The 21903-nt window shown below is 43.3% G+C and overlaps 1 protein-coding gene across 1 annotated transcript; it reads right to left on the bottom strand.

Moving 5' to 3' along the window:
• Positions 1–15495: 15495 nt before the first annotated feature.
• LOC134495214 (glucose-6-phosphatase catalytic subunit 1-like) lies at positions 15496–21263 on the bottom strand. Its single transcript, XM_063300463.1, has 5 exons — positions 20753–21263; positions 19776–19885; positions 18977–19082; positions 17311–17426; positions 15496–17047 (listed from the first exon to the last, which is right to left on the bottom strand). The coding sequence occupies exons 1-5, from the start codon at positions 20980–20982 to the stop codon at positions 16536–16538; spliced, it is 1074 nt and encodes a 357-aa protein (XP_063156533.1). The 5' UTR covers positions 20983–21263; the 3' UTR covers positions 15496–16535.
• Between the last annotated feature and the right edge of the window lie 640 nt (positions 21264–21903).

Raw genomic sequence — 21903 nt, 5'->3', positions numbered from 1 at the left:
TCCTAGTTTCCCCAGCTACTGCTGGGCCTTTTTCATATCCAAGCCGTCTGATCTTTGATCTTTAACCACCTCCCCTGTCCAAAAAATATTGACAGAAGCTGCAGCATGAAGCAAAGTGTATTTGTTTGCACGAGTCAATATCTTCTGTTTCAGGGAGCACATCTCCTCTACCTGCTTGAAAATGTTTGAAATGTCATTGCCTCTCCCCACAGAATCCCGAATGGTGGCTAGACCCTGCTTAACAGAATTCTCAACACACTTCTTTATCAAACTACACTTCTCAGGAATCTTTTAAAGAAGTTACGAACATCTAAATGTGATAACTCTCAGTAGATGGGGAAACTATTGCCACACTGGGGGGAAAAATACTCTGCTTAATTCAACTACTATCATGGAATGTGTGCATAACACACTTGCATAAGCCACAGGCAATCTTCAAGAGCTGTTTTTTAAAGAATCAAATTAGTATAAGCAGTTTCAATGTCCTTTGTTCTTTGGGCTTGTTCTAGTTAGATGTCAAAATCTCAGACCATTTTTAGACACAAACTAAAAACTGGGAAATAAGGGTTGATAAGTAATCTTTCCAGGGTGATTAATTAATTAATCAAGACTCCAAGGTCACAATCTGGCATACTTGGAGTTAGAGAATTATCCACCAGGAATACATGCAGCAGTACAATTAACAATATCTAAGGCATTATTTTCCAAATTCTGCAATAAAGCAAATGATTAATAAGCACACACAAAGGTCAGTCCCACAGAGGAAAGTAAAGGGTGATGATGAGACACAACCAAAATGAGCTTGGAAGCTGAGTGTGTGTTCTGAGCATAGGGGCAACTCCAAAGAATAATTTAAAAAAAAACAACAGCTCAGTTGCTTGCTGAGTGGGATCACTGAATGACAGCAGCATGGACATGCTGGGGCCAAGTTTAGCCTTCCTGGGGAAGGCAGAGGAATGGGCTGGAAATAAAAGGAGATAAGAAAGAGGGGGCAGAGTTGAGTTCTCCTCCCTACCTGCTGGTCTATTCATCTCTGACTTTCCAGGTGAAGAACAAATTGTTCTTCTCTGCGTAGGCTGCAACCTTTAGCCTTGAAGCTCATACAAGCAAGATTTCCTTTCCCGGGCTACCCATCTGGGCATCTTGGACTCCAGGACCAAATGGCAGCACTCCAAAGAACAACTATTGACAGGAATACAAAAAGAAATCAGCACAGCCCCCAATTTCAATCAACAGCTTGGTGCTGCTTCAGGGCCTGCTCATCCTAACTGTTGCAAAATAAACCTGGCAGCCTTATGCATGATTTTTAAAGGACATGAGAAGTAATGTGAAGTAGTTTTCGTAAAAAACACTAGTGAGGAAATGGCTTTAGATTCATTCCAATTCAGCCTGAGGCTTGGCTTTGGGATGAAGTAGCCTTGATTGCTGTGGTGGGTGACTTGTTCCAGAAATTACAGCATGTGGCTTCTTCTGGCCATTTATGATATTATCAGCCATGATAACCTTCTGGACTATTTATTTGTACAAGGCTGAAAAGGTGAAGTGTTATGGTTATCCCAATTCTTCCTGATGCAATAGTTTGAGAAGAAATGCTGAAAAATGTATGTTATGTTCTGTACCAATGGCCAGCAAATTTTGACAGATCTTCTAAGCAAACGGAGAGTGTAGGTTTAGCCATTTAAATTTGTTCCCCCTTCAGCTTGTGCAGGGAGATCCCCCTTTGCAGGTCTGTACAAATTTTCCTACTTTTTGGGTATTTCCATCAAGGTCATCTTCCATACCCTGCAATAATCCTATCTCATGAGAAGGGAGAGAAGTTCATCTCACAGGTCAGGGCCTCCTGCAGGACAGTGCTTTTGATCATACAGCCAAATAAGGCTGAATTGAAACATATGCCATCTTTCATGATTGAGACAGACATTACATTAATGGATTTAATGCCCATAAAGATCCACACCATTAGTTGTCCTTCTCTCTTCCCATTTTGTTTAATCAAACAATGAACATTTCATTTTTTGCTAGGCCTTGGTTAGCTCAAGTCACTTTTGCTGAAGACTGGTCACATTTTAATGGTTTTGCTTTACGCTTCCTGCTGCTGATAACCTTTAAATGTCCAAAATAAATTTATTTTAAATTCTACCTTTGTTTTGCTTTTCACTCAGCAAAGTTTCTTCCCCTCTCAGGGAATCCAGCAGGATTTATGTTTTTGTGCTAGAGAGATCTTGGATGTCCTGGGAAAACTGAACTGAAGGAAAATCCAATTTTACCATAGGACACAACTTTGCTTAATTGCAAGGAATAAAAAGCTTTTAAGAGTATCTCTACAAGCAGCCCTTTTGGTCTTGTTTACAGTACTTGCATGACCAGTTCCAGCCTCTCAATGACAATCCCATAGTCAGCTGGACAGGACAGGCTAGATCAGTGTTTTTCAAACTTGGCAACTTTAAGATGTGTGGACTTCATGCTGGCTGTGGAATTCTGGGAGTTGAAGTCCACTCATCTTAAAGTTGCCAAGTTTGAAAAACACTGGGCTAGATAATATAAAGTGGCCTCCTCCAGCAGAAACTGGCTAATGGATGCACAGAAAGAGGGAGGAGAGGAGGGCCTTAGATTTTAGAAGTACCACCAAGGAAAAAGAGGAAAATCAAAAGCTGCATCAACAAATATAAGACTCCTTCATTTTCTTTCATAATGTAATGCTTAATTGGGCCACAATTTATTAATGGGGGGGGGAATGAAGTTGATTAAGAGGCCAGTTAATAATACTAGAGTTATAAGTTCATTTTTAGTCCCCCAAGCTTTATTCTCTTTGGTCTTTAATTAAAAAAACAAAGCAAATCCCCAGTAGTGGGGATTTCACCACTAAACTGCAGTGTCAAGGGAGTTAGGAAGGAGCACACAAGCCTATTAAAGGATGAGATTGTCTCACCTATTAGTCCCGGTAGCCTAGGCCTAGTAGCCACATTGGACAACAGAGATGGGGTTGGTGCATAAGGAACAACAGCAAAGGTTGGAAGGCAGAGTTGCCACATGATTTCTGCGCCCTGTTGAAACTTGTTTACTGCCCAACCACAATGGGTCACTGTTCCACTGCTTGCTTTCTAATCTGATCAGTTTGGTATTGTGGGAGTCCCAACTTAACCTTTCCCTTTACACAGCAAAAGACCAGGCCAGTGGAGATATTCAGGCTGTATTGTGGCTGTGAAGGAGTCATCTGTAGGCCAAGTTTAATGAGACATGAGTGGCCTGAATGGAGTTGATCGTGTGCTTTTGAAACCCGCAAAGAACAACCATGAGAAAGAGGGTGCTTAATTTGTCCTCTTTCTCTGCCACAAAACATTTTGCTTGCACAAAAAGTCCCATCTCAGCAGTTGCCATTTATATCTTCTGAAGCTTCCACTGGTGGCATTAATGGATTTCTTCCTGAAAAAACAACCTGGTGAGAAAATTTTGTCAGGAGAGACAGAGTTAAATCCTCAATGTTTGCCTCAGTCTCTACTTCTGAGGCTGCTCAGGCTTCCCTACTGCTATTTATATAATTGCACAGCTGATTATAGTCACAGCCATTTTGGGTCCTGTGGAATTCAACCCTTCCTCTTCTGAAAGAGAATTCCCTTAGAGTGAGCCTTACCCTGGTGCCCTCCAGGTAGATTGGAACTGCAGTTCCCTAAAGCCTAATGTGATCCAGCATGAGATTTGGGCCTGTATTATGCTTTAAGTATTTAACAAGAGGCTATATAAACTACCGCCTTCAGGCAGGGGGGTTGATGAATTATCACTTTGAAGAAGGAAAGTTTTCTTGGAAAGCATCTGGAAAAGTCTCACCCAGCTCATGAGTCTGCAATTCCAGAGGCATTAGGATAAGTCAGTGATCAGAAGATTTGCTTTCTTTGTTGCTGCTCCAGCCCTGTTGTGAAAAAGGTGAAGAAACCATGCTGAGTCAGAGATGTAACTCTAGTACCTTTATTGTTTCTACCTTATACAGAATCTTGCCAGACTAAAGGTTCCCTAACTGAGCTAAAGGGAAAAATACTCTTGGGAAATCTAGGGAGGAGCTAGTCTAACTTTCTTCCTCGCCCCCCTTCCCCAGGCATTCTCCAAGCTAAGCAAACTGTGAGAACGTTTATCAGCCTGGGATGTGCTCTCTTCTACCCCTGGTCCGAACTCCATCACAAGCCCTATGGAATAGCATTCCCCCCCAAATCCAGATGGCCCTGAACCTGATGGCCTTTGTTATGCCTTAAACACCTGCTTTTTTCCCCAGTCACTGAGTCAGATGGATTTGTGCTCCCATCCAATATGATTGTTTTGTTTGTTGAATTGTCTTGGTGGGATTTCCTGTACAAGTTTTATTATATTTTATGATAGTTTGCTTTTGTTTTCAAATTTAATTGTATATTGCCCTGAATCATTGGAGAGGGAAACTATATAAATCAACTAACTAACTTACTATAAATAAATAACCCTTTCCTCTCCTTCAGTGATCTCCACCCCCACTTCAAATTATGTCCTGAACAGTAAACCTAATCCCAATGGCTTCCCTGGAAAGTTTTTTTTTTTTTTAAAAAGCCAAACCACTTGAATGAGCAGGTGAATAAGAGCCAAGGTAGTGGGCTGCAAAGCAGGCTGGTAGAGCTTGCCAGGCTGCACCTAGCTTGTAGGCCACAAATTCCCCACCCTTATGTCCAAGCAGCAGTTTTGCTATCATTTCTGTTGCAAGGTAAATGACCAGGCTTAACAACTTAAAATTCTTTAGAAATTATTAGCAGTTTCCAGCACTGAAGGCTGAGTCCACTGAATTTGTTGATGTCAATGCTGAGCAGAATTAATCAACTGATGTTTGCAACATCCTCCATTACATTATTAGAGAGCCAATTTGGTGTGGTTAAGATGCTGGCCTAGAATCCAGGAGACTGAGAGTTCTAGTCCTGCCTTAGGCATGAAAGCCAGCTGGGTGACTCCAAGCCAGTCGCTCTCTCTCAGCCCAGCCCACCTCACAGGGTGGTTGTTGTTGGGAAAACAGGAGGATTAGGTACGTTCACCACCTTGAGATAGATTGATGATAGTTTGGTGGGGGGGGTTTGGTACCTTCAAGTCAGTGGTGACTCCTGGCAACTGCCTGGACTAGTCTCTGCAGTTTCCTTGAAAAGATTTTCAGAAGTGGTTTGCCATTGCCTGCTTTCAAGGGCTGAGAGAAAGTGACTGGCCCAAGGTTATCCAGCTGGCTTTGTGGCTAAGGTGGGACTCGAACTCACGGTTGTTGGCATTTCCTTGTTTTTTGCAAGGAGCAAGCCATTAAGTTACTACGGTAACAAATCACTCTGGCATAGTCAGAAGGTCAAACTTAAGTATCCTTAGTTTTGGGTGTGAAAAGATGACCATATTAGGTAAAGGTTTTAATTGCCCTGGAGAGGTATTTGCCTGGGCTTGTTAGTTTCGGTTTCCTTTCTACACAGCCTTCCTCCCAGTCCTCTCTGAGCGCGTGTGAATGCACAAGCCTATAAATACGTTTATGTAAGAAGCTTTCTGTAAATACATTTATTTTTATAGAAATGCCTGGTGTGTGATTTTTCTGATCTCTCAGGCCAAACGCTTTCCAGCACTCTGCCACAACAGTCTCCTGGTTTCCAGCATGGTGCCTTAATGACTACACCAAATTGGCTCTACTTATGATAGATGATATAGATAGCTGATAGCTGATATAGATAGATAGATAGATAGATAGATAGATAGATAGATAGATAGATAGATAGATAGATAGATAGATAGATAGATAAAGGCAGGATAAAAAAAAGTTACATTCATTATTGCCCTTCGGTCCCATACAAATTTGTACCAGTGCCATAAAGACACTGTTCACAGGCTAAGGTCAATTGAATATAGTCTGTTGATCAGCAGGCTGTATCATTGCTCAGATACATCTTGAGGCCTATCAGTCTTGTCCAAAACACTGACTCCAGGGTGATCAGATTTCCAAGAGTGAAATTCATTAATTTGCATACATTTACATTCTTATTGATCTATAACCTATAGACACAATTATGACTATCATATCTGAGCTGTACAAATCCAGATATCCACTAGATCACAGCAAAGAGATGCAGAAAACTCTAATGCTTTGCTTCCATCTTGTGGCTGCTACAATTTTTTGGAGTCCTGCTATGGATACCGTAGACCAGTGTTTTTCAACCTTGGCAACTTTAAGATGTGTGGACTAGGGAATTCTGGGAGTTGAAGTCCACACACCTTAAAGTTGCCAAGGTTGAGAAACACTGCTGTAGACTTGGTGAGCAGGAACGTGGAAGTTGCTTCTCATACTGGGCCTCACATACAGTATATGCCTGCTGTTGTTCTTGCGACTCAACCCTCTTGTTGCTTGTGCGACTGCTGGTGGCTGTCTGGAGCAGGCTCCTGAAAACTGAGACCCTTTCCTAGTCTGCAGGGTGTGCCCAGGATCCAGAATGCTTCCCCCTGAACCAGATTTATCCTGGCAAAACTGAGACATGTCACCCAGCTGGCTCTCACTTTCCCTGGAACTCAAAGGCTAATTATTATGTATTTGCCATGTCTCCTTTTGCATGGAAGTGATAGATGGGAAGAATTGAGAAATGTGGTATTTTAGCTGCAGTCGGGCATAGTGATATACCAGGCAAGACTTCATGCTGTTTCTAATATAGGTTTGTAAAGTATTTATAAGTGCTACATATCTGCATGCACATCAGTGGAATCCAGGGGAACTCAGGAATCAACCGGACCAATCAACCGGAGGCTCAGGTGTTTTCTACAATGTTCTGTGGCATGGTTTGTTCAGGTGCAGCTGTGTGCAGATCTAATATGACATCACTGGGATGTCTTCCAGGGCCTGTATACAGGATGTAACGGAGAAACTACCAAGGCTATTAAAACCCACTGATTCCTCTGGATCCATGTAGGGTCAAATGACATTGTCCAAAGAGATCTTAAAAGAATCTGTGAAGACTATGATTCAGGAAGATACTTTTTTCACCAGTCCTTCAAACTTGTGGGTCATAGCAGAACAGGGAAAAACAGGATCCTGGAAGCCAACATCTGAGTATGCTATGAAAATGCCCTATGCCACCTTCATGAAGAACCCCTGGGAACAGACTGGACACATCTTACAAAAATTGGGAAGGAAGTATGTGACAGTCACTTCACTAGTCTCGTGAGGAAGGGGTTAAGCTAGAACAAATGGGAAGGGTAGGGAAAGCCCAGAACTAAATATGCAGCCAAGAAAGCAGAACTCAAAGGGAGAAGCAGGAAGCCAGGATGGGGACTCAAAATTTCAGAGGATACTACAACAGACATACCAGTAGATGGTACTCAAAGTCTCAGATATTTCTATACCAACGCACAGAATACCCGTAGGGGAAATAAGCAGGGAGAGCTAGAGACTGTAATTCAAGAAAACAAATATGATATAATAGGCATCGCTGAAATTTGTAGACTAGCCTCCTCATGGTGCACCCTAGGCAACATGACTTGTCACGGCTAAATAGTCTACACATCTGGCTGTTGGACCACACAAGGATTTCCCAGCAAAGAAAAAAAGCAGCATGAACACCGAACTGCTATGCCATACGATAAAAAAACAAAACTGAAACTTGGTAGGATGATACTTATGAATGGCACTGGAAGGCTACAATTTATTCAAAAGAAACATACTCAAGAGAATGGGCAGAGATGTTACACTGTACCTAAAGAAAAAATATAGATGCATAAACATTCAGGAATCAGAGCATGGAAATCCTGTTGAAAGTATTTGGATAAGAATAAAAAGAGAGAAACAAAAGTGATACTTTTGGGAGTTTATTATAGACCAACTGGACAGGCAGATGGTACAGATGAGGTCTTTCTGCAACAAACCAACCGTCTTCCCAAGAGACATCCAATAGTAATAAAGGAGGGTTTGAATTATCCTGACATCTGCTTAGAATCTAACTCTGCCAAGAATCAGAGGTCCAATAAATTCTTGTTCTCTCTTGTTGACAAGTTCATTTGTCAGAAGGTGGAAGAAAGACTAAAGGGTTGCTGCCCTGGACCTAACCCGCACCAACAGGGAGGTATTAGTTGAAGAAGTGAAGGTGGGGAAAGTGATTGTATTATCCTTGAATTGGTGGTATCCAGAGGAGGAGGAACTGAAGAAAGACAGTCCTGCATACTAGATTTCAGAAGGGCAGATTTTCATGAATTCTGAGAGGAGGTAGTTGGATCCAATGGCTTGAAATCTTGAAAGAGAAGAATGTCCAGGAAAGATAGAAAATTCTGTAGAATCAGTTATTGATGGCACATTCACAAACTATTCACACAAGAATGGAAAATTGAGAAAGCTAAAGAGGCTAGCATGGATACATGCAGAGCTGTCTAAAATGCTGAAGAGAAAAAGGGCTATGTACAGGAAATAGGTGGAGGGGAACCAAAGAAGAATACCAAGTAGTCTCCAGAAACTATTAGAATTCTGTCAGGAAAAACTAAAGCTCAGAATAAGCTGAAGCTTGTGAGAGATACCAAAACAACAACAACAACAACGCTTTTCTGGTTCCATTAGAAATAAAGTCAGTGTAGGTCTCATTGTGAGGAGTAAGTGGCAAATTGTTAATGGGAGATGGTGAAAAGGCAGAATTTCTTAATTTCTATGTTGTCTCTGTCTTCTCTCAGAAGGGGAATGGAGCCCTAGCTGATCATGGTTATGTCACAGGGGGAAGTAGGGAACTGCAGCTTACGATAGACAAGAAGCTAAGCTTAAATTAGCTAAGAGAGAACTTAGCCAATTTAAATGGATTTAAGTCTCCAGGGCCAGATGGATTACATCCCAGGGTACTGAAGTAACTGGCAGAGGTTATCACAAAATCACTTTGGAAAATCTTGGAGGAATCCTGAAGGATTGGTGAGAGCAAATGCCACCCCCATCATCAAAAAGAAGGAGGAGTACCCAGAAACGACAGACCTGCCAGTTTGACATCTATTCTGGATAAGGTCTTCAATCAAATTACCAAGAAGCAGCATGTTTGTGAGTGCTTGGACAGGTGTACTACAATTAACAGGAACCAGAATGAGTTTATTGCAAAGAAATTGTGCCATACTAACCTTATGCTTCCTTTGATAGTTACTAGCTAGTAGATCAGGGGAATGCTGTAGATATAGTGAGCCTGGATCTCAGCAAAGCCTTTGTTAGAATGCCTCATTATATTCTTCATATAATGGTAGATTATGGGCTAGATGATACTACTGTTAAGGCAGACTCACTGTCATGTTCGCCGTTCCAATGTGTTTGATACATCGTAACGTTTCGCATGTCATTAGCTCGATGCGTGTTTCATCTTTGACGGGAGGATGGTTCCTGTTGGGAGTGGTTTATCTCTTGGCTGTGAATTTGGAATGTATTTGGGTTATCTCCTGTGTTCAAGGTTACTTTCCCAGGCTAGGAGATCTGACGGTTGCCAGCACCTGGGACGGGCGGCTCTGCTGGTAGGGAGGCGGGGTTACGTTTGCAACGAGGGGTTTAAGTTTGTATTTGGCGCGCTTTCTGTCATTCTCAGCTTTCTCTGTATTTGTCCTAAGTTCCCTAATAAATCAGATTTCATTTAGCAACCTCTTGTGAGTCTGAATATTTGGGCTGGGCAACCATTACATAAAGCTGAGAATGACACCTGCCGGTGGACTACCTGCCGGTGGACTACCAGATGTTTGCTGATGTGTTTGGAGAAAAAGAAGCAGATCAACTGCCCCCTCATCGGAAAACGGACTGTGCCATTGAGCTGGTGCCTAACACCCAATTACCTAAGCCAAAAATCTACTCCATGACGCAAAAGGAATTAACTTTGCTTCGGGACTTTGTGGACAAAAACTTGGCTCGTGGGTTTATCGAGCCAGCCAACTCGCCGGTGGGGGCACCGGTCCTCTTTCGCCCAAAGAAGGATGGGACATTAAGACTCTGTACTGATTTCCGGGGGCTAAATGCAGTCTCAATTTCCAATAAATATCCTTTGCCTTTGATCAAAGACATGTTGTCTCATCTGGCCAAAGGAAAAATCTTCTCCAAACTTGATTTGAGAGAAGCCTATTACTGTGTAAGGATCAAGGAGGGCGATGAGTGGAAAACGGCATTCAATTGCCCATTGGGGGCATTTCAGTATAAGGTTTTGCCTTTTGGTCTGGCTGGGGCCCCTGGGGTTTATGCAATTGATCCATGAGGTACTCCACGAACATCTGTTTAAAGGGGTATTGGTGTATTTGGATGATGTATTGATTTATACTGAAACTATGGAGGAACATGTATCCTTGGTTAAACAGGTGCTTTGCAAGCTCAGGAAAGCTGAATTGTATGCCAAACTGTCCAAATGTGCCTTTCACCAGACACAAATTGATTATTTGGGGTATAGAATTTCAGATAAGGGCATTGAAATGGATCCTGCCAAGGTCCAGGCTGTCGTGGATTGGGAAAGACCCCGCACCTGCAGGCAACTTCAAAGTTTCCTGGGGTTCAGTAATTATTACAGATTGTTCATCAGGGGGTTCGCTGAAATTGCTTTGCCCCTAACGAAATTGCTTCGCACCAAGGGACTGGGAGATACTAGAAGAGTAAAGAATCCAGGGGCGCTGCTGCGGTGGACACCGGCCTGTCAGGCGGCGTTCGAGCAGCTAAAGGCGTCTTTTACCAAAGAGCCAATTTTACAACACCCTGACCCCTCCAAACCTTTTGTGGTTCAGGCTGATGCCTCTGATTATTCTATTGGGGCATTATTGATGCAGGTTGATGGGGCAGGGTGCCTCAAACCATGTGCCTACCTGTCCCGCAAGTTCTCTGAGACGGAGAGGCGTTGGCATGTGTGGGAGAAGGAGGCATTCGCAGTAAAAGCTGCTTTAGAATCTTGGCGGCATTTATTAGAGGGGGCGAATCACCCTTTCAAAGTGTGGACAGACCATAAGAACTTAGAAGCCCTCAGCACCCCCCGCAAATTGAGCCCAAAACAAGTCTGTTGGGCTCAGTTCTTCAATCGATTTAATTTTCAATTGAAGTTTATTCCGGGGAAAAAGAATTTCCTGGCAGACGCGTTGTCACGGCAACCCCAGGACTCTTGCGCAGCGCCCGAAGTGGTCAGCACTCTGTGGACAACGCCACAACTGGGTATGCAGGCTGTGACGCGCAGCCAAACACGGGCGCAGCAGCCAGCCGCTGTGGACTCCGAACCGCCGAGTGCTTTGTCAATTCCTTCCCAGTTGCAACAAAAGTTTCTAAAGGAGTTAAAAACTGATACTTGGTTGCTCGCAAACAAAGACAATGTTACATTTGACCGGGGTTTTGCTTGGAAATCTAACTGTCTCTATGTCCCTGAGAAGTTGCGCAAAGACATGTTGCTCCGTGCACATGATGACAAGGTGGCGGGACACTTTGGTTTTGTAAAAACTTTGCACCTTGTCCGGCGGCAGTTCTGGTGGCCCACCTTGCGCAAAGATGTAAAGGAGTATGTCGCCTCCTGTTCTGTCTGTGCTATGTCAAAGCGCAAAGGAGGTAAACCTCAGGGACTCCTGCAACCTGTGGCTAGCCCAGCTTGCCCTTGGGATGAGATTTCCATGGACTTTATTGTAGAGTTACCACCCAGCCGGCGCAAAACAGTGATTTGGGTTGTCAAAGACTATTTCTCTAAACAAGCCCATTTCATCCCATGCGTGTCAGTTCCTTCCGCACGCCAGTTGGCCCGCCTTTTCTTGGTACACGTGTACCGGCTACACGGATGTCCTTCTCGCTTGATTTCGGACAGGGGCACACAGTTCACCTCGCAATTCTGGCGGGCGTTCCTCAAACTTTTGGGAACTAAGCAAGCCTTGTCCACGGCATGGCATCCACAGATGGACAGGGCCACAGAAGCGTTAAACTCAACGCTGGAGCAATACCTCCGGGCTTTTGTAAATTATCAGCAGGACAACTGGGTTGACCTCCTCCCTTTTGCTGAAGTTGCCTACAACAATGCAGTTCATCAAAGCACCGGTCAGACCCCATTTCGTATTGCACATGGCAGAGACTTTGTGCCCATCCCGGATCTACTGCAACCCTCTGTCGGACCGACCTCGCCGGGGGATTGGTCGACACAACTAGCGGAGTCCTGGCCGGTGATTCAAAAGGCGTTAGCTGATGCACAATCGGATTACAAACACTATGCTGACCAGAAACATGCCCCTCATCCTGCTTTTCAAGTCGGTGACCTGGTCTATTTATCAACTAAGTTCATTAAGTCCTCGCAACCTTCAAAGAAATTGGCACCTAAATTTGTGGGTCCTTTCCCCATTACCGCTCAAATTAACCCTGTGACTTTTAAGCTTGATTTGCCACATAACCTTAAACGCTTACATCCTGTTTTTCATTGCAGCTTGCTCAAAACAAGTACTCGTTCTGACCGATGGCATGATCAGCCTCCACCTCCAACCCCCATCATGATTGACGGTCAACAACACTTTGAAGTTAAAGAAATTTTAGATTCTAGACGCCTTCGCAATACTCTACAGTATTTAGTTTGCTGGAAGCACTTCCCTCATCCGGAATGGGTCGCTGCCTATGACGTGACTTCTCCTACCCTTGTTGCCCGCTTCCATTCCGCCTACCCCTCTAAACTGGGTCCTTAAGTTTGTTTTTGGGGAGGCGGTATGTCATGTTCGCCGTTTCAATGTGTTTGATACATCGTAACGTTTCGCATGTCATTAGCTCAATGCGTGTTTCATCTTTGACGGGAGGATGGTTCCTGTTGGGAGTGGTTTATCTCTTGGCTGTGAATTTGGAATGTATTTGGGTTATCTCCTGTGTTCAAGGTTACTTTCCCAGGCTAGGAGATCTGACGGTTGCCAGCACCTGGGACAGGCGGCTCTGCTGGTAGGGAGGCGGGGTTACGTTTGCAACGAGGGGTTTAAGTTTGTATTTGGCGCGCTTTCTGTCATTCTCAGCTTTCTCTGTATTTGTCCTAAGTTCCCTAATAAATCAGATTTCATTTAGCAACCTCTTGTGAGTCTGAGTATTTGGGCTGGGCAACCATTACACTCACAGATGGCTAAATGACTGCATCCTGAGAGTACTCATCAATGGTTCAGCTTGGAGAAAAGCACTGAGTGGAGTGCCACAGGGCTCTTTCCTAGACCCTCTGCTGTTCAACATTTTATAAGGATGAGGGAGTTGAGAGAACTGCATAATGTTTGGAGATGATGCAAAACTGGGCGGGGGGCTAGTACTTTAGATGAGAGAGAATCCTGTGTTAGGATTACAGAAGCTGGGAGGTAGATGAACCAGGTGTTCCCTTCTGCCACCACACAGACCATCCTGTATGACAGACCCAGGGCAATGCTGCTGCTTTTGCCATGACATTCACTGCCTGAAAATGGATGCTCCTCTTAAGTCAAAATAACTTCCAGCAGTCCTAGGAAGATATTCTGTGATGATAAGTGTCCATAACAGCATGACTCTCTGCACTCCTGTCTGCAAAAGTCCTATATCTCCACTGCAATTTGTTGAGAAGTGGGGAGAAAAGAGAAATGGAGAAAGCATGTGGTAGAAGAAGAGAAAAAAGATATCTCATAATTTGTATGTAATGGATTTCAAAAGGGATGCTGACCTTGCTAGAAAATGTTAGTACTCCATTTAGAAGGACATAGAAGAATTTATTTTGTTATCCCTCCATCCATCCATCCATCCATCCATCCATCCCATCTCAATCAAATGACTCTGGGTGGTGATGACTATATTGCACTAATATTATCCTTGGTCTGTCACCAAAAGATTCTCTGACACCACCATTGCCAGATGTCATGACAAAAAAGAACATTTAAAAAGAGAAAGAGTGGTCCCTGTTGAACCATTGGTAACCATCCCATGCTTTGTTTTGTTATGCTCTTGCCAGCAACCCTGCTACCAGGATACCCACGTGAATTTTACTTCTGACCACCCTCACAAATTCTGAGCCAAAGATTTCCAAAGAAGAAGTTTCAGCTCAGTCTTGTCTTAGACCTTCTAGGCCCTGGTGAAGTATATATAGCCACTCACCCAATTTTAGTCTCTTAATTTGCCCTTTGCAGTAAGGATTTGAGACCCAGTTTGGTCTAGTGGCTAAGGTGCTGGGCTAGAAACCAGGAGTCTGTGAGCTCTAGTCCCGCCTTAGGCATGAAAGCCAGCTGGGTGACCTTGGGCCAGTCACCCTCCCTCAGCCCAACTCGGTGCAATGTAGACTAGCCTCCTCGTGGTCCACCCTGGGCAACGTGACTTGTCATGGCTAAATAGTGTACACATCTGGCTGCTGGACCTCACAAGGATTTCCCAGCAAGAAAAAGCAGCATGAACACTGAACTGCTATGCCATACGATTAAAAAAAAGAAGCAAGGATTTGCATAGGAAATCATGTTTCACCTAATTAAATTGCCCTGCTATGAATTTTGTCAAATGTTGTATTTATTCATATGGTGGAATCATCCATACTTGAAACTCTGTGCCCTCCCAAAGCAGGAGATTTTTCCCTCTCTGCTTGCTATTTGAGTCATTTAATGGAAAGAATCTGGAATTGAACTTGACACTTTTTAAAAAATGCAAATTGTGCACTTTGTCTCTAAGATATTCTTATCCTTGCAGTTCCTGTTTACATAACACACAAAAATATATTGAGATGGACTCCAAGTTTCCTCTCTGTTTTTGCCCTATGCTGATTATGAGTTAATCTTTCAATGTGCTCCATCAGCTGACCTTTTGCTTGGTTTTAACTCTTGCTGTTTTTCTAAATCCAGGAATTTAGCAGTTAATTGTTAACAACTTATAGGAGGTCTGATTCAAACACAATATGAAGCCATAAACCAGACTCAAGTTTTCAGAGTTTTTCACCACTCTGAACCCCCAACCCCTCTCCAAATTGGGTAGTTTTTTTCTCTTTTGCAGGAATATAATCGGGCAAAATGAAATACCAGAAGCTCAAGGCTTAAGTTATCATTTTTTTCTTCTTAAAACCCATCCCAAACTGTCCCCAAACCAGGTTTCCCTTGCCTTCTCCAATGATGTCATTATATTAAATCAGCCATTTTTCACATGTTCCAAAAAACTAGAACAAAAGAAACTACCACCTCCATTATGATATGTGAACTCATGGATCAGGGCTCAGTTTAGAAATATGTAAAATAATAAGCATGACCATAAGCAGAGCTTGGGTCTTTCATCAGCAAATGACATAGATGGCCTGTGCCTAGCCTTGGTAAAGGGAAGCGTTTTAAGGGGGTGTTTCCTGACCAGAAGTGACAGTTTGCTAAATTGGATAATATCTCACAGGTCAATGAACAACAGATTCACCCTATCAGTGAAGTTGCTTCATCCCACTACTACCAAAATTTCAGACATTAACTTTTGGCCTAGAACAATCATCCATTCTTCAGCAGTCAAAAGAGGTGATAAATTGGAAAGGAAAGATTGTGCAAAGTTATAGAACCATAACTTATAAAAGTTCATTGTCAAACTAAGAGCTCTGGTACTGTGGGAGTTTGAAACCTGCGTTTCATCAGCCCTTAGAAAAAGGGAAGGGTGGAGGAATGGGGTTGAACTGTAAAACAAATTAAGTATAGTTGATATTTTAATTTAACACATTTCTCCAATATAATCCAACAAATTTGGTAACAAAACAGATGCCATGCTTTATTAATAACAAAAGAATCTAGATAACAACTTTAGACATATGCCTTGCAGACATTTACCAAAAACAAAACCTAGCTACACTACAGCCTTCCCTAACCTGTTGCCCTAATAGATCCACTGATGGAGTAAGGGGAGCTGCAATCCAATATATCAGTGTTTCTCAGTCTTGGCAACTTTAAGATGTGTGGACTTCAATTCTGGGAGTTGAAGTCCACACATCTTAAAGTTGCCAAAGTTGAGAAACACTGCAATATGTACAAAGGTCACCAAACTGGAGAAGATTGGTGCAGTAGATGAGGGCTGAACCCATCAACCCTGCTTCTTTGCCATCAGAAAATATACCATACATTCTTTAGTGATAGCAAACCACTGCAACAGGTTGATTATTTGACCTCACGCCCCAATACCCAGTTGCCCTGGGGTGATGTTCTCCTGAGATGTGAACAGTGCTGGCAACTGGGCGGAGTGATAGTGCCTTGCCTAGTCAGCTTTGCCATTGACAATGCTGTCACAAAACATGTCCCCAGAGAATGTTATCATCCCAGATGGCAGGACCAAGTGCAACCGATCTTCTTGGCGGCGAATATGAATGCCTCTTTGCCTCCGTAGAGAAATGCTTTGGACAAGCAGAATCAGCCTGTACTGGCAAGTGCTAGATGGACAGTAATAATAGGGATCCTGGTTGAGATGTTGGGGGCAGATAGGTAAACCTTACCCTGAAGCCAGCAGGGCCCATAATCCAAATGTGGGCTCATGGGGCACAACCAGCCCAGAGTACCTCGACAAAAGACTCCCCCCAAATACTGGGCTTTGGCCCCTATTACCTTGCATCATAACAGTTCACTCATATAAACTGCTGTTCTTCAAACTACAATGTTTTCTTATCCTGTGGCCTGAGCAGTTGGGTGACACAGTAGGGGATTAGGGCAGCCACCGCCAGGGGCACAGCAGCACTTTTGCAAAAGGAAAACAGGTAGAAGAGCAGCTCCACCTTGGCTGGAGGCTTGAAGGAGTCAAACAGGTGCAGGATAACGAGCGAGGCACCGATGCTGCCCAGTCGAAAGTTTAGCTGCTGCCCTTGCTTGCTTTTGCAGCTCTCCACGTACATGGGGGAATTAAGGGCCAGCCCCAGTCCAAAGAGGATGCCCAGGTTGCGCAAGAGGCCGGCAAAGGGGGTGGTGTCCAGATGGACCCATTCTGGATGCTCACACCATGTCTTGGCCTTCTCCAAAGTCCATAGGAGATCCACACCGAGCACCTTGAGCAGTAGGTAGAAGCCCAGAGCAAAAGAGAAGAGGAAAAGGGTGGTAGCTACATACTTCCGTAGACTGGGATCGTAGATGGAACTGATGTACTGGAAAGACTCAGCCACCAACATACCTAGCAGCAGAGAGGAGACAACGCTATTTAGAGTGCCACCAGCACGTCAAAACTCTCAGAAACATGAAGCAACATGTCTCACAGGAGGTTCTCCTGTCCCAGATAACATGCTTTTCCTGTTTACATATACTTTATCCAATTTTGAACAGTGGGAATCGCATAATAGACTGCTGGTGAAATATACCGGCGTAACCTAAAGGCTGCAGCAGCCCATAATACGTCTCGGCATACCATGACAAAAATTGCATAAGGACTGTACTGACCTGAGAAGACACCGGCAATGACTTGGTGTGGAAAATGAGCTGCCAGGAAGACACGAGAGAGGCAGACACAGACTTGGATGGTCCAAAAAGCAGTCCAAAGCACGGCCTGCAAAAAGCTGCCATTGGCGAAAGATAAGAGGGAGAGGGTTGAGCACAGGCAAGCCAGACAGCAGGACCTTCTGGCAAGGATTTGCAAAGGCTACTTGCAAGTAACATGCCCTTTCCCGTCCTACGTTAGAGCAGTGTTTCTCAACTGTGGCAACTTTAAGCTGTGTGGACTTCAACTCCCAGAATTCCCCAGTCAGTGCATGCTGGCTGAGGAATTCTGGGAGTTGAAGTCCACACAGCTTAAAGTTGCCACAGTTGAGCAACACTGTGTTAGAGATTGTGGAAAAGCAATCTGCAATCAGTGAGATCCTAGCCTTTCCCTCTCTGAGATGCCCAGTGAAAGAAGTCCTATGAAAGCCAAGCCTGCAGCAGTTTTTCAGCCACTGGATGAACCTGGCCTCTCCCAGCATCACATGGCTATGCCTCCCAACATTTGACTTGTTGCCTGTTCTGCTGTCAGCCCTGCCTTTTTTTCCCTGCTTCAGGCTTGAATGGCTCTGAATCAGTTAGTTAACTCATTGTCTGGCTTTTTAGACAGAAAAAAAGGAACATTTTTCAACCTGCCAAGTTGTTTTAGAGGTTAAGAAAATGATCAAATGCTCCCTTTCTACCTCCATTCCCATTCTGCTTGACTGGAGCTAAGCTGCTATTTCTTTGCTGAACCAGTTTAGACTCAAGGCTTTGCAGGGAAAAAAGGCTGGATTTCTTTTCTCTTCAACAGTGGACAGAGTCCAGCCTGGCTTTGTAACATAGTATGCATTCTTCATCCAACTTTCGACAGTGGGAATTGCATAATATATTGCTGGTAAAATATACTGGTTGAAACCCAAGATAATGCATATTACTGTGCCTTATTCAAACTAATGAAAAATAGATCCGTCCCATTTCAATAACTTTCAGTTTTTTCATTTTTTCAGATTTGTCAGATTTGGTTATTCTGTTTTCATTTTTGGGAGACTGTCGCCTTTAATTTGTCAGGTGTCCGTTTTTTTTTAAAGTTAGCACTAAAATACTATACGTGTATGTGGGTGCACGTATCCTCAAACATGTATTTTGTCTGCAATTTTGCATAGCTCTTATAAACAGTTTTTCCTAGCAATGCATTTTGGTATGAATACATGCGTCACATATAACATTTTCCCTGGTGTGTGTGTGTGTGTAATAAGAACCAGTCTGGTGTAGTGGTTAAGGCACCAGGCTAGAAACTGGGAGGCCATGAGTTCTAGTCCTGCCTTAGGCACAAAGCCAGCTGGGTGACCTTGGGCCAGTCACTCTCTCTCAGCCCTAGGAAGCAGGCAATGGCAAACCACTTCTAAAAAACCTTGCCAAGAAAACTGCAGGGACTAGTCCAGGCATTCTCTGAGAAATCAGACTTGATTTAACAAAATAAACACACAGACACATTTGATTGAAAAATTTAGGAAAGTGCAAATTTCAAATAATTTTCCGTTTGTAAATTAGTTTGAAAAAGTTGTTGTTAGATGCAAACTAAATGAATTTCTTCATGTCTCATTTAGGCTAGTGCATCTTTTATTATTCTCCAAATGCTGTTGCTTACCGATGTTTCCATGATGGACATTTCTTCCCCCGGGTGATGGAGAGAATGGCTGTAACCATCACATAGTACACACCAGCTGAACCCATTGCATGGCCAGAAGGACTCCCTAAAGTTGGAAGAAAGAACTTTTGACTCTCCAAATTGGCCATCCTTTATAGGTTTTACCAGAAAGGACAATCTGTAGCTGCTTGGATGGTTTAGGGTTGGGCTGGGATTAGAGAGACCCAGGTTCAAGCTCACCCTTAGCTAAGGAAGCTCACTGGGTGACTTTGCACCAGACATTCTATCTCAGCCCAACCTACCTCGCAGGGCTGTTTTTGTGGGTGGAAAATGAAGCCAGATCCCCATGTAAACAACCTTGAGTTCTTTGAGGAAAAGTGTAATACAACTCTAATAAACAGATATTTTAATGCATTTGTTGGTATTGTTGAATTGGAACTGGGAGCTTGAAAAGTGAGCTTTAAAAGGGAAGGAAATGCAAATCTTGCACATGGTCAAATACATCATGTTTCACTGAAGGGAGGTACATAGGCTTGCAGATGTCTGATAATCCTGTGGAATTACTTTCAATCTCAGACACTGCTTAGATAAATTCAACTTCCTGCTGGCTGGATTTCGTTTGCCTGATACCTGGTGACTGTGCTGAAACTGAGCTTCAGCAGGTACAAACTATCCTGGTGAAAGCTACACTCTGCTTCTTTAATCGTATGCTACCAAGTGGGATGTCATTCTTTACCCAGCTCCTTCCCATCCTGCCCCACCGCTATTACTTTTAGTGGGGTTTTCCTGGGAAACTCACCCGGGCCGGTTTCACAAGTAACTGGGAACTGCTGGATTTCAGGGGCAGAGGTATTCTGATAGAAACTGGTCTCATGTACCCACCAATAGGGTCTTTGTCCAAAGAGGATCCTGCAGAGAAAGAGAATGTCGGAGGTGCTGTGAGCCTATAAAAGGGGAAGGGATTCCCTCCTGCATCACCATCAGGGGCCAAAAGCAATGGTGAAGTCACATGCCCACAGATTTTGCTGAACATTTAGACCCAGAGTGTTTACAAAGAGATACTTCTGATCTAGGAATTGTGGGATTCAGGAGTCCTGTGCAAGAAAGTAATAAACATGGCTCTGGCTTATCCACTGGACAAATGCCTTTATCTTAGGGGTTAGCTTTGAAGGCGACAGAATTTAGTAACAGAGGACCTTTTCCCATGCCATGAAAAATAGCTTCTAGGCTTTTGCTAATTTACAAGAAGAGGAGGGAAGAGGGAGGAAGTGGAGGAAAAAACTGAAATCTTACATTTATCCAGGCAATCCAAATAAGCAGGTTCACATGCTAAAAGAGGGCTTCTGGAAAGAGTGGGATGACCCTGCAGTGGTTCATCTCTTAACAAGATAGTTGCAGAATCCCAGCTTTTTGAGGTGGAAGATCTCACTCTCTGATTCCAAATGGATGAGAGTTGGCTGTGGGAGATATTCTTGGCAAAGGAAAGGATACTCGGTACAGTATCCTTTAAATGACACTACAGCAGGTTCACACATTACACTAAGTCATTGCTTAGCCATGGTTGGTTGATTAATCCACAATTTGCTGAATTCACACAACAGACTAAGGCCTAAACCATAATTTACAACCACAATTGGCAGGATTCACACAATACACTAAGAAAAAAACAGATAATCACTGCTTAGCATATATGAACCTGGCATCTATGTTCAGTGACTAAGCCTAACAATGAAACTCTTGAGTTCATGTGACAAATTGAAGTGACAGACTACTTACCATTTAAATACGAGGTTTAGCCAATCACCAATCACAGCCACCCAGATGAGCTTGATCCCCACCGCTTCGCAGAGATGGAACCAAATAGGAAACAGGACAAAGAAAGTGTTTCGAAGGTCAGCAGCAAAAGAGACAAAGAGAAACCAGTCCTGTGATCCTGGGTAGCTTGTTTGCAGGAAGTGTGTGGCTTGGATGCCTGTGTGATGTAGAATATCCATGCTGGCTTCCATTCTATCTCCAGTTGAGCAACAAACTATCTTTGGTCTACGCTGCAGCTGCAACGCACCCTTTCACAGCCCCTGCTGTCTTTTATTCCCTCCCATGTGTGGCAGCTTGAGCTTTGAACCCAAAATCACTTTGGTCACAAAAACACCTCTGGTCAAAGGTGCTTCCCCAAACAGCTTGGGACAAACGCATTTAAAGCAACTTATGTAAGAGGGACAAGCAAGCTATCCAAAACAGTCCAGGTAGCCATCATGAAAGAGGTGTTAACTCTTTGCAGTGTTGCTTCTTCACAATTATCAATGATCACTCTGCCCCCTATCTCTGGGAAAAACCTAAGGAAACATTGCTGGGCTTTGTCTGTGCATCACTGCTCTTGACATTAGGTAGACCAGGTAGGGCCTGGGTTTGTGATATCTAAATTTGATCCTGGATCTTATTTTTCGGAAGCTGAGTACAGCTCAAATGGGGGTTCCCTAAAGGTCAGTTGGTATTAGCCCATTCTTCTGAAAACTTGAAGGCAACTGCAGCAATTCAGTATGAACTGCCTTTTAAAATTAACTGGACTAAATAAGGTAACTTTTTATCTCTTTGTCTACCAGTGGCTATTGAACTCAAAATAATTCTTACTATCTAAGAATACTTGCTCAAGCTCAAGTATTGCAAATTAGTGACCCTATAACATACTTCAATCATTTGTATACCCGTAATCATAATATGAAATAATAAATAGAAATCCCCCTCCCTAATGTTTACTGTACATTATATAATAGAGTGAAGGTATATTGAAACATGACTGTGGCAGATGTTTCAGATTACCTTAGTGGAATCTTATGCATGTTTACTTGGAAATAGGGGCAGGGGAGAAATGTGTTTATTTGTTTAATATATCTAATTATGCATATATTTAGATATATTTCAGTATCTAA

The sequence above is a fragment of the Candoia aspera genome, chromosome 4, assembly GCF_035149785.1.
Source record: "Candoia aspera isolate rCanAsp1 chromosome 4, rCanAsp1.hap2, whole genome shotgun sequence".
Classification (NCBI taxonomy): Eukaryota; Metazoa; Chordata; class Lepidosauria; order Squamata; family Boidae; genus Candoia; species Candoia aspera.
This window is presented reverse-complemented; position numbering and strand designations above follow the sequence as displayed.

Excerpts from the sequence above, each read along its gene's own strand:
- LOC134495214 (XM_063300463.1), bottom strand. The coding sequence starts at position 20,982 with ATGGAAGCCAGCATGGATATTCTACATCACACAGGCATCCAAGCCACA. Across the intron at positions 19,083-19,775 it reads TACTTGTGAAACCGGCCCGG|GGAGTCCTTCTGGCCATGCA; the intron begins GTGAGTTTCCCA and ends TTCCAACTTTAG. Across the intron at positions 17,048-17,310 it reads CATTGCCGGTGTCTTCTCAG|GTATGTTGGTGGCTGAGTCT; the intron begins GTCAGTACAGTC and ends CTCTGCTGCTAG.